Source organism: Centruroides sculpturatus, unplaced genomic scaffold, assembly GCF_000671375.1.
Source record: "Centruroides sculpturatus isolate CEXI.00-Female unplaced genomic scaffold, Cexi_2.0 scaffold942, whole genome shotgun sequence".
Taxonomy (NCBI): domain Eukaryota; kingdom Metazoa; phylum Arthropoda; class Arachnida; order Scorpiones; family Buthidae; genus Centruroides; species Centruroides sculpturatus.
Genome location: NW_019385478.1, coordinates 258,535 through 271,879, shown reverse-complemented (window position 1 = coordinate 271,879; position 13,345 = coordinate 258,535). Strand labels below are relative to the sequence as shown.

Here is a 13,345-nt window from a genome sequence, read left to right as displayed (position 1 = left end):
GGCGGACCCGAGTGTAAGCTGTTCGGGCAAAGAAAAGGGATTGTGATTGGTCGGAAGTCCCCGTCCAAAAACCCTTAAATTGCGGGCCGAACGAGAGGAAAGGAGAGAAGGGCAAGAGACTGGTACACGGTAGTCTCAGGCACTTGGGAAGCCCGCTGAGTGTAGAGAGAGTGTTCTCCTCTGTTGATCTTCTCAGGGACGGGTTAGTGCTAAGACCGGACCGACCGTGCAGTTGAGCCGACTCCACAATCTGACTGAGGTCTCGCCAAAGGTTATTAGTTTCCAGACGCCAATCTGGCACGTGAATTCACTACGCATGGTTATCCTGTACATACACTATGTTTTCCAACTTGTACTTTCTACAACTGTAAATAAACTGTACATATATTCAATTTGAGTGTGGAGGTGTGCTTTCCAACGAACCTGATTCATTACATCGAGTCGTGATACACAAGAAACCAACTCAACGAGACGGAGTTGGGAAGGAACGGCAATAAGATCTTCACTGCCTGTATGACCGAAAGACTTCAAAAAAGACACGTTTTTAAATACAGTTGTGCTTCCACAATAAAAATTTTCCTCTTACATTTATTATTTTTCAATTGAAATTAAAGGTTTCTTCTGATTGTTACAATCAAAACTAAATTGCATATAAATTACAAGATGAAAATTGTAATATTCCGAAACATTTTTAATTTATGTTTGACAAATGGTTTAATTATTAAATCAAATTAATGAATTGCATTATACAGGTATACCTCGACTTACGTCGTTTCGAGTTACGTCGTTCCCGATTATACGTCGTTTGTCAAAAAAGTACTGTATATGGAAAAATAAAAATCAAGTTTAAGTCATTTTATTCGACTTTACGTCTGTCCGCCACAAATATTGAAGTCGTAATATTACTAGAAAAATGTTTAAAGCACATAAAATCATATTAAAATACAGTAGAGCGTCGATTTTCCGAAAGTCAATCATCCGATACGTCAATCATCCGAAAGAATTCCAGTCGGCAAATTTAAATTTTCGGCAGTGCTGTGGCGCTTCAATCTTTGGCTATGTCTTGGGCTACTCAAATATTTTACGTTTTTGATACTAAATTAACTTCTAAAGTATAATTTTTTTATTATTTTTATATTTTTCAATATATTTATTTTTTTCGTACAAAATAAAATTATAAGTTTTAACAATTCAATAGTCTTCGTTAGGCTTAACATCGACGAAAATTCAACGCGAAGCGAAACGCAACGGAGAAAAATTTCGACATCGGATGCGTTAAACTATTTGTTCGTACCTGAATCAGTTATCCGAAATATCAGTTATCCGGACAACCCCAATCCCCAATTGATTCGGAAAATCGACGCATACATTTACAAGTATGTAGGCCCTACTGTATTTACAGTACATGCATTCGTAAATTTAGAATACTTTTTTCTGTACTATATTAAAAACTAAAATTTATTTGTTTGTAAGCTTAAAATAGATCCTTATTAACCATACATTATTAAAAATGCATTAATAAATAAAATACAGAACCGGAATTGGCAATTTATGGTTTAGCCTAGTGACAAGTAGATTTGGAGACTAGTAAATTCGACTTACGTCGTTTTTCGACTTAAGTCGTTTTCCTGGAACCAATTACCGACGTAAGGCGAGGTATACCTGTATTCATAAATTTCAGTAATTTATATAAGTTCTGAATGTGAAAAACATCGTTGTACACTTTCAATTCAGGCAAGCTTTTGCGTTGTTTTGAATTTTTTAGAAACACTATTTTATCGGCATGAATATAAAATGATAGCAGATTTTAGTGTTTTATCAATGAGTGTAAAGCTTGTAAATACTTTACGAACATGCTTTGCATAAAATAGTTGTAAACCCAATCACACAAGGTCAAGTTTCCCATTTCGAAACAAAAAATTAAAAGCTAAGGGAAAAAACATGAAACATTTCAATAGAAACAAAATTACGTAAAATTACTGTTGTGTGCAATGGACACATACAACTCTTATAAACCTATATCGTTGTTACATGCGAAACACGTCTGCCTACCACAATGTTAGTCAGTAGATTTGTTAAGCTGCTGAATCGCATATGCCATTAAAATGAGCACAGCGGCTGATAAACGACATCGAAAATGTGCCGCGGGTCCAGTAGACCCACAGCATCAGTTATACTTCTACAATATTTGTATATATGACAGATGTAACCACTTCATTACTTGAATATATAATTATCTACCCGAATTAATCCATATTAGAATTAATAGTAAATAAAACAGAGATTTTGAAGTAAACCCATGTACCTGTAATTGAGTTACATATACATAATAATCTTTTTATTCTCGTGTAACTTTATTATAGCAGATAAAAATATTAATACACTATGTGTATTTATATTTATAAGAATAATAACTTCAACTTACATTTTGAAACTTGCTGACATCATTTGCTATAAGATTTACCATTTGCCCAACATTCGATTTTTCAAGAGATGAAGGACTTAACCTCATTGCCTATAAAAAATTTATATATAATAAAAAATATGTTATGTTCTAATAACAAAGTAATTTTTAACAAAATTGTTACACAAAGAAATGGAATAAAATTTTCTAACTTTTTCAACAAGTGTTACTATTACTTGAATTAATGTTAAATAACGGGTTAATTAACCGTGTTAGACAACATTTACCTATGTTAATAAAGATAAAAGACATATTGCCATGTAAAGATATGTTTCGAAAATAATATAAATAGCTATTTTTTTTAACTGAGACTTTATATTTGGAAAATGCAAATAAATACTAAATTTTACATCTTTATATTTAATAACGTGGTACAGAAGTTTTAAGATGTGACAATTTAAGTACATTTAAGCGTACTTTTCTGTTTATGGTAAAGACAAATATCAAATTGAAAAAACACGTTCGGCATTTTTATTTTTTACGTACTCTTTGGTTTCGTACGGAGCGTCTGAAGGGCTCATTTTGTTAATTTGCTATTGTCATCGTTTCTTTGTGTCCAACGACTACAGAACTAATTTTGCTATATTGCAGTTAGGGCATCCAGGGAAATACAATCAAGTCATATAAATAATTGCACGTACATAAATTGTTATAAGCGAGGTAATTTCTATGGCAGTAGCTCACCAATATTTTTATCATCATGTCACCTTTGCTTATTATAGTCATTAACAGTGGCAGTTCCTATTGAAATATTTATGCACTTACCAGTACATGAAAACAACACAAAAGTGAATTGAACATTTTGTATCCATGTTAATTAAATTTAATTCTTTAATGCGAACATAAAACCCCGTATTAATAAAGTGTGTAAATTAACAACGAATCATAATTTTTTGTACTAAACATAAGCACAGAAAATCTTTTATTTCAAAAGGTCTTTTTTTCTGAAGCATATAAATATAATAATATATTCATAATACATTATAATTAATACTCACCTTTCTATATATAATCGCGCAAAAAGCTATTTTTAATTTCATTCCAATAATTTCTGTCATAATATAATTAGTATTATGTGAAGACAAATAAGTCGCAACCATGACAAAATATCCGACAATGGTTAAGTAAATATTGTATGAATTCCATTCCGACCTATTTTCAAAATAATGTACTGTTAATCCTAAAAAGTATAATTCTCCTGCAACTACGGCCGTTTCCTGCAAATGTACATAAATATCAGTTATTTAAATTATTTTGATATATGATTAATGTTTAAGCGAAACAACTGTAAAGTACCTGAACCAATGTAAGTAAAATTAGTATTAAAAATTTCCATCCAACTAATCGTAATACAGCTTTCAGTATGTTTGGATTTCTCTTCTGTAGTTCTTCGTTCCACTCTCTGATAACGAAATTGCAACGAAACGTAATAAATTAAAACAATATTTCTAATTAATACTTCAATTCTTTTTAATTTATAAGTTATTAATAGCGCTTTCAATACTATCATTTTATTATGAAAATACTATAATGGTTTATTAATCCGGCACCTGTTAATATGAAGTCAGTCAATTAATAATAAATCATTCTAGTAATGTTCAAATCAAAATGTGTTTGGACATGTAGTGTGCTAAGACTCCAAGAAACAAGCGAAACCGATTTGAAGAGTGAGGCTGTGCGACGTTGCTATATGTCACAAGATCGATGTAATCTTAACTCAGCATAGTCATATATATATATATGCGCCGGGCTCATCTGCTAGTGTATATATACACTAGCAGATGAGNACCTCGACTTACGTCGTTTCGAGTTACGTCGTTCCCGATTATACGTCGTTTGTCAAAAAAGTATATGGAAAAATAAAAATCAAGTTTAAGTCATTTTATTCGACTTTACGTCTGTCCGCCACAAATATTGAAGTCGTAATATCACTAGAAGAACGTTTAAAGCACATAAAATCATATTAAAATATATACTAGTATGTTCTGTATTTACAGTACATGCATTCGTAAATTTAGAATACTTTTTTCTGTACTATATTAAAAACTAAAATTTATTTGTTTGTAAGCTTAAAATAGATCCTTATTAACCATACATTATTAAAAATGCATTAATAATTAAAATACAGAACCGGGAATGGTAATTTATGGTTTAGCCTAGTGACTCGGAGACAAGTAAATTCGACTTACGTCGTTCTCCTGGAACCAATTACCGACGTAAGGCGAGGTATACCTGTATTTATTATTTTTCTACGATTTATTGTATAATTTCTTTATAAAACAAAATAGACTTTTTACAAAATTTTAAACCGAAGACATTTTGTATACATTTTACTATTTTTTAATATGATTATGATTCATCATTATCGTGATCTTAAATTAAGATCAAAATGTACTTTATTAATAATTAAAGTTTTAAATGTATAGTAAACTGATTATGACTCTACGCCACTTTAAGAGATAACTGGAACATTTTTTAATGAAAAATTAAACATTTGAATTTATTGCATAGAAATATATTATATATATTTAGATATCTTATTAAAAATATCAAAAAATATATACTTTGAGTCCTTTTTAATATCATTAGAAGGAAAAATCTTTTAAAAATAGATATTTAATGGTTTAATTTTCCGAAGTGATTAAAATCATGCGATTTATTCTTGTAAATTTATAAGATTTAATTATATGACTTAGAAGTGACTGTGGTTTCAATAAATTCAATTTTTCGTGTATCGTTCTATTTATATTAATAATGACATTTCCTGTTTGTTCTGTTAAAATGCACACTATCATTTTCTTTTCGAATTTTTATATTTGTTTTCAACACATTCCATTCGTCATTTTACTTTTGTCAGAACTGTTGAAATTTGAACCTTCTTTATAAATCATTTTTTCGTATTTATGTTTGTACAGTGTAATGTTCCAATTTGTATTTAAAGAATACCGATCTTCTATATACATTTAAAAATATAATGGTTGTTCTTCATGTAGGCTATATAAAGCAACATAAATTTAGTTTAAAAAATGTATTACAGAATGATAAATTTAATATAGTTAAAATATAGCAAAAAATTTAAAATAAAGATTAAATGGTTTTAAAATACAGTAGTTTGATTAAACAGCTTTCGAATACAGTATACATAAAATTCTTTCTGTGCTATCGGCGTTAAGAAGTAATGCTATTTTAGTTTTAGTCCTTATGTGTGTGTAGTTTTAGTAAACTAAAACTATGCTATTAAGAAGTCGTTCCAATCCTTTCATGCAGAAGCAGATGCAGGGGATATCGATAAGAGCGATTGCCTCCTGATATTACTAACAGGACTTTCATTATAAAGAAAAATTCTGAAACATCCATAACGAAATATATTTATATAAAATATATTTGTACGTGGATCATGTGCCTGTGATGATATAAGAAGTCGACAAAGAAGACAAGAATAACTTATTCGTATTAGTCTTTAATATTTTATATTTTTACAATGAAATTTCATTATTTCTTTAAAATAATATGTTTATATTTTAATACTTTTATTATTAATTTTCAATTTTGTTATTTTTTTATGTTGTAATTTTATTTAATTTATTTTAAATAATTACTAAAGTCAGTGCCGTAACTAGGTAGGTGCAGCAGGTGCACCCGCTCAGGGTCCATTTGGAAGGAGGACTCAAAATGCATGTTTTTGTTTTATTATTTTCCCAAACCTAATTAATTAAGGGAATAAATACAAATTCTTGCACAGATCACAGGAATGGCTAGTTACGGCACTGACTAAAGCAATAGAACTTATGCAGCTATATATAGTGTGTTTCCTAAGAAGCAGTTTAGGCTAATAAGTCAGAAAGAACTAACAGATTCATGTAAACAATGTTTTGCTTGTACATTGTCGAGCATGAGCTATTCATTGATGCATTAGTGAATTTTCCCCTACTCCAAGAGTAGTAAAATTATCTCAGCTTCTATTGCAGACAGAACTAGTACTAATTGTACACTTGTACACCGGGTCAAATTAATACGTTCCGCATTTTGTTTAATCAAAAACGAAAAAAAGAGGACTTATCACGTACCCCTAAATATATGAAGGATTGTGTTAGTTCGGCTTTTCTGTAATGTCCGATTGCTTTTTAAGTGTTTGCTTCTGAAGTTTTTAAGTAGTGTGATTTACGGTCGGATAATTAAATTTGNATATTAATAATGACATTTCCTGTTTGTTCTGTTAAAATGCACACTATCATTTTCTTTTCGAATTTTTATATTTGTTTTCAACACATTCCATTCGTCATTTTACTTTTGTCAGAACTGTTGAAATTTGAACCTTCTTTATAAATCATTTTTTCGTATTTATGTTTGTACAGTGTAATGTTCCAATTTGTATTTAAAGAATACCGATCTTCTATATACATTTAAAAATATAATGGTTGTTCTTCATGTAGGCTATATAAAGCAACATAAATTTAGTTTAAAAAATGTATTACAGAATGATAAATTTAATATAGTTAAAATATAGCAAAAAATTTAAAATAAAGATTAAATGGTTTTAAAATACAGTAGTTTGATTAAACAGCTTTCGAATACAGTATACATAAAATTCTTTCTGTGCTATCGGCGTTAAGAAGTAATGCTATTTTAGTTTTAGTCCTTATGTGTGTGTAGTTTTAGTAAACTAAAACTATGCTATTAAGAAGTCGTTCCAATCCTTTCATGCAGAAGCAGATGCAGGGGATATCGATAAGAGCGATTGCCTCCTGATATTACTAACAGGACTTTCATTATAAAGAAAAATTCTGAAACATCCATAACGAAATATATTTATATAAAATATATTTGTACGTGGATCATGTGCCTGTGATGATATAAGAAGTCGACAAAGAAGACAAGAATAACTTATTCGTATTAGTCTTTAATATTTTATATTTNAATGTTTGCTTGCAAAGAGGGAGTTGTGTTCAGTATTAAAAGGACCAATGGCATTGCCATCTCGAATTAACTTATATCTGTCAAGACCAAATTTTAAAAAACGTGAACAAAAACGTGAAATTAAAGTAATAATAAGCTCAGCAAGCGTTTGGTGTTTTGTTTATATTTGTAAAGAAACGGCTGAGGAAGTGAGAATATTCAGTAAATTTCAAGGAATTTTCAGGATGCCATCTGAATATATCAGGTTTTGTCCTACAGCACTGGCTGCATCAATTTTAGCCCAGCCTAACTCATAAGGAACTTACAAAAAACACTTTCTATCTACCCACATAGTAAAATCGGTTTTAAAAATTAGAATTTAAAAAAATCATTAACAAAACGCAATACTGTTATTTATGTTTTGAATAAAATTCTCAAATATTGTAATCAGTTTTCAGAAAACAAACATCATAAATTTTTCCTTGATCATAAACGTCTTCCAGAGCTTTATGGGACTTAAGATACATGGTCATGTATTTTTAAGTAGTGAAATACGAAGAATGTTTATTATTAAAACACGCGGTCTTAAACAATTTCGTTATATCTAGAAAATTTAACATTAATTTGTACACATAACAAATATTTCACGCTTCTATATACTAAAGATATAGGCACTCATGTTGACAAGAAACATAAACATTGGCAAGTACTCGAAATTTTATGAATGTTTATAAACTATTATCGTCCGATAAAACGGTGTAATAAATCATTAAAACAATTACACGGTCATTATTTTTTGAAGAAAAAAAAAACAGAATAAAAGCGGTTATATACTATTTATAAAAGAAAATGTAAATGTAAGAAAACTGTTTATGAACAATCCAAATTGTTTAATACTTCAGCCAACTCATTTTATAACAATTAGCTTGGTCACTGTAACTTAGGTATTGTGGTAAATACCACAATACCTAAGTTATCTATAATCACAGTTTCATTTCACATGGTGAAAGTACTTGTGACTTAAAAGAATAAATTCTCCTTATCTCTTTTGGCTAATTTAGACAAGTGATCAGTTTAATCAGAATAAACATTAGAAGTTGATTAACTTACTTCTGAATCATATTTCCAAGATATTCTGAACTATGATATTTCGAAATTTCGTATAAATCTTCTTCTTCTAAACGGCGCTTTGTTCCTTTGATTATTATTGGAAAAAGCCAACTGAAAAATAGACAAATTATTTTTTATTGTTCAATGCAGTTATTTTTTTCTACAGATTCTTATTATAATTAAAATCTAATGAAAGACAATAAATAATATATATAAATACTTATTAACAATTACTGTGACTTTTCAAGAAGTGCAAATTTCCAAAACACACAATGAAAAATTTTTGTATATATTACATCACCCTTCTAACTACTGCAATTACAATGTATTTGAAACATTTCTGAAGTGATACGAAGTATAAGGTAAATAAATAATGCATACAAAACCAGCTATATTAATATGAAATTACCAGCAGATACAATCGTTCACAGTTATAGTAAGCTTAATTTTTTGAGATGAAATTTTTATTCCGAAATCTCCATTTATCGAAATTATCCATTTTCACAACTTTTCGTTAAACAAAGATATCAAGAATTAACGTACACGGGTATAAAAGTAAAAAAGTCACAATGGTAAATAAAAATAAACCAGTGGCAAGCACGTTTTCTTTAAAAGAAAATGCGGTAAAGTAATGCTGCATTGAAGTATCATAACGTGACAAAAATTATAACTGTGAGTTTTTTGTCTTAGAAAGTGAATAAAGAAAGGCTAAATCAATAATTGATTTTAGAAAATATTTAAGGACCACAGAAGTTTATCCAAAACATATACATATTTGTATAAGAAAAACTTTATTTGCTACATTAATTATCTATATACAGTAGAGCCTCGATTATCCGACCCCCTATCAACCGACCCCTCGGTTAACCGACCGTCCTAGTCGGCAAATTTCAAATGTCCGCTAGTGATGTGGCACTACAATATTTGGCTATGTCTTGGCTGCTTTAATATTATTTTTACGTGTTTTAGCTGGCAACACTGGATCGACCATGAAAGAGAGCCAGTATTTAAACGAGGCTTAACTTTCTAATTTTTAACGGTACAATAGCGATGATTATTATTTTAAANAATTACTGTCCGGTGAAATAAGTGAACAAAGACAAAATTAATTTTATAAATTTTAAATGATACATCTGATGATTTTAATATCTGAAATTTCCAATCTCATTCTATTAAAGAAACTTTTGATATAAATAAATAATAATATTTTAGTTTAATTATTTAAAACAGCACTTAAATAAAATTTATGCATTAACATTTGTCTATAAAAGACTACCGGATGCTGGATATTATTGAGCTAATCCGGAGATCAAGATTCACTTTCCGATCGGAACTTCCGAAATTTCCTTGTTCCATATTCATTAAAAACTTTGTGCAGAAAGAAAAGATAAGAACTCATAGAATTATAAACACTGAATATCTAAAAAAATAAAATAAAATACATATCTGAAAGAATGAAATAGACTTGTTTGTACAATTTTAATAAAAATATGCTGAAATCTAGAAAATACTTAAATTAAATTATCAAATAGATACTTTTAGTCAGAAATAAGAATTCAATGTAAATTTTTTTTTGTTTTTATAAATGAGCACTTAAAAATAACAAATTATTCGTGAAATAAAGACGATAAAAATGATAATGATGAAATATCATCATTATCATTTTTATCGTAGTGTCCAAACTATGGCTCAAGCCAAACCCGTTCGCGAACATATTTGACACATCATCTATAATTAGCCTTACTTTTCGTTTATGTGGAATTTAAATCATAAGATATTTGTTACCCGCCTACGCGTAATTCGGCCTGACAATCGAAAAGTGAGGCGTCACTGTTNCAGTCCCCAATTGGGTCGGATAATCGAGGTTCTACTGTATATATAAATGTACGTGTGTGTCCCTATATTTCACTTTTTAGCCAAAACTACACATCGCACATGAATGGTGTTTGTATGTGGTAGCGGTCTCCACTTCTCCATTCGTGCACTATAGTGGTTGCGTCTCGATAGCTATAAGGATGCGAAAGATATGGGGCTGAAAGTGGTTGAAAGTGGTTTTCTATTTCGAATGTTATGTTCGAATTTGTTCGATTTTAATTCGAACAATATCCAAATTAAATTCAAACATAAAATTCGAATATTGGTTCGATTATAGTACGATTGTAAACATTCCAGAAACGTTGAAAATAGTTCGTTTGACTGGACGTGAACAGGAGACGTTCAGAAATAGAATCGGGACCAGGTCTCTAATTAGTCTGGAAACGGGGGACCTATTTTTTGCATTTTGTAAAAACGGGTAAGATTGGCTATAATGTAATTATCTTAATCTTCACTATCGTTACTTTTTGCCCACAAATAAAAACCCAGCGAAGCGAGTCCTTGCAGCTAGATTCTAGATTACTTAGAAAAACAGTCTTTTATATATAAAAAACAAAAACTACATTACATACAAATGTACGAACAAATAAAAACCCAGCGAAGCAGGTCCATGCAGCTAGTCTATATATATAAAATTGCTTGTACTGACTGACTCATTCACTGACTGATTCATCATCGCCTAGAACAAACACCGCAGAACCTAAAGAAGTGAAATTTGGTACACAGGGTACGTCATGAAAACGCTCACTAAGAAGGGGTTTTTTCGAAATTCCTCCGCTGGAGGAGAGGGAGAGCATTAAGGCTTAACCGAAAGAATGGCTTCTACTGTACTATTTTAGGTGTGATTTTTTGTTTTTAACTGCGTTTTAGTAGGATATACCATGCGAATGCACACTAAGAAGAGATTTTTCGAAATTCCCCCGCGGGGGAAGGAGAGGATTAAGTCTTAACCGGAAAAACGGCTTCTACTGTACTATTTTAAATGCGATTTTTTGTTACGTTTAGTCTTCATTAAGTACTTAAGTGTATTAAATTAATAGCATTTCAAACATTGTTATAAATATTTTTATATATTTTTCGATTTTTAACCAAATGTTCGAACGTTTTTAAATTCGAATTTGTTATTGCATATTGGTTCGATTATAGAACGAATGTAAACGTTCCAGAAAATTGATCAAATTGAAAATAGTTCGTTTGATTCTCGGCAATTCTCATCATTCTCAGCGGTAGTTGTTATATAACAATTACTATGGTTGTTGAAATACTGAATATAAATGGGGTTTGCTTGCAAAACCGCCGCGGGTGAAGTCGCTGGTAACAGCTAGTTATTGAATAATGGTGTATTAACAGAAATAATGATTATTTCATACATTTGTAAAGATGGTAATTAAAGTGTAAATAAAAGAGAGGTTGCGGCCGGCGTTTTCATCGCAAGAAAAGGCCGCATCCTCTGTAATAATTTTTGATTTTAATCTTTGACTAAGATTTCTTCTCTTTACTAATCAGAAACATCACCAGTGTAATAAGTCCTACTAATAAACAAGGCCCAATAGACAATGCATACACAAAAGTGTAAAATGGTAAGTATGAAGATACCAAAAAAATTAATATAAATTTAGGATTTACTTTCACATTAATCTCTCTCATTTGAGGGAAATTAATTGAGAAAAAACTTTTTGTACATGGTTTCCAATTAAATCCCTTAAATGTGAACGCTTAAAAGAATTCACAAAATACAGTATAATAATTTCAGCCAATGGGTAGTGTTTGCTGTGTTAGAAATGAAATTAAAGTATGTTTCTGTTAATCGGGACGTTTGCTGCGAGCTGTTTCTGCAAAAATGGTGCTAGTGCAGGAGTACGCTCAAGAATATTTGACACTCAACGCGTGCATTTACAAAACATGATTATTGACTGATTAAAAGAAAAAAGCATTAATAATATCATAAATTTATGAATTCTTGTAGGATAATGTACATGGTGGCACCAACTGTTAGAAGCGGTTGAAGCAGTATAATTTAGATTGGTGAGAACAATGAAACAAAACAAATATGATGTTTTTAATGACTTCAAAGCTTGTAGAAAACGTGAGGAATCTCCTTCAACTTTTGAATTCATAGACGATCTTGTCCCCGTGTTCTATATGCATGGGAAACTTCTACTAAATATGCCGTAACATAAAGTCCAAACATACTCATAGGTGGACCTTGTCTGTTTTATTGAAGGGTAAACATAGCCACAATAAATGCATCGGTTAAATACTTGCATGCCATAAAAAACAACTTACAGCAGAAAAACAAGTCTTTCCTAACATTGAATGTCTACTTGTTTTTTCCAAATGTGAAAGTACAATACAACAACCAAAGCTTCGTACAAACACAAGAACCTAAAACAGAGGTATGTGGATTTGTTTTAAAATTACGAATTAATCAGTTGAGTGATATTTCAAGGCACAGAAGGCAGTGTAATCTACATTGTAAGAAAAAAGACATAAAAAAGCCTTACATTTGCAATGATTGTGGTCAGTTTGTATGTAAATATCATACAGCAATGTATGTACAGGCTATTAAAATGAAAATTATGCAGATGAGTGAGTAATAAAAAAACTGTTTCTCCTGGGGTTTTCATGAATTTTGCTTTCATCTGTCACATCTACAGTATTATATAAAACTTCACTCACTCCATGCTTTGCAGTAAATCAAATTCAGTAGAACCTTCATTATCCGGATCTCCATTATCTGGATTTTCGATTATCCGGATTGTTCAAAATAAACAAAAATTTTACGAATGTGCTGATTTGCACTTGGCGAATTACGATACTGTTTATGTACGTGATGGAATGCATAACTTTTTTTGTTTCAACAACGTCTCACCCAGCACAGTGGTCGTAAACTCTTAAATATATTTTACGTAGTAATAAAAATATAACTAGACATACGTATTTATAAATAATTTATATTCAAATTACATCATTTCTATGACCAAGGGCGGCGTAAGGCAT

At 30.3% G+C, this 13,345-nt stretch overlaps 1 protein-coding gene across 1 annotated transcript in view; it reads right to left on the bottom strand.

Annotated features, from left to right (window-relative positions):
* Positions 1 to 13,345, bottom strand: part of LOC111639352 (multidrug resistance-associated protein 4-like) — a 69,419-nt gene that overhangs the window by 42,239 nt on the left and 13,835 nt on the right. Inside the window, exons 2-5 of the mRNA XM_023385221.1 lie at positions 8,471 to 8,581; positions 3,761 to 3,866; positions 3,463 to 3,681; positions 2,426 to 2,515 (exon numbers count right to left, since the gene is read on the bottom strand). Of these exons, the coding sequence (XP_023240989.1) occupies positions 2,426 to 2,515; positions 3,463 to 3,681; positions 3,761 to 3,866; positions 8,471 to 8,581 (526 nt within the window). The remainder of the gene's footprint in view (positions 1 to 2,425; positions 2,516 to 3,462; positions 3,682 to 3,760; positions 3,867 to 8,470; positions 8,582 to 13,345) is intronic.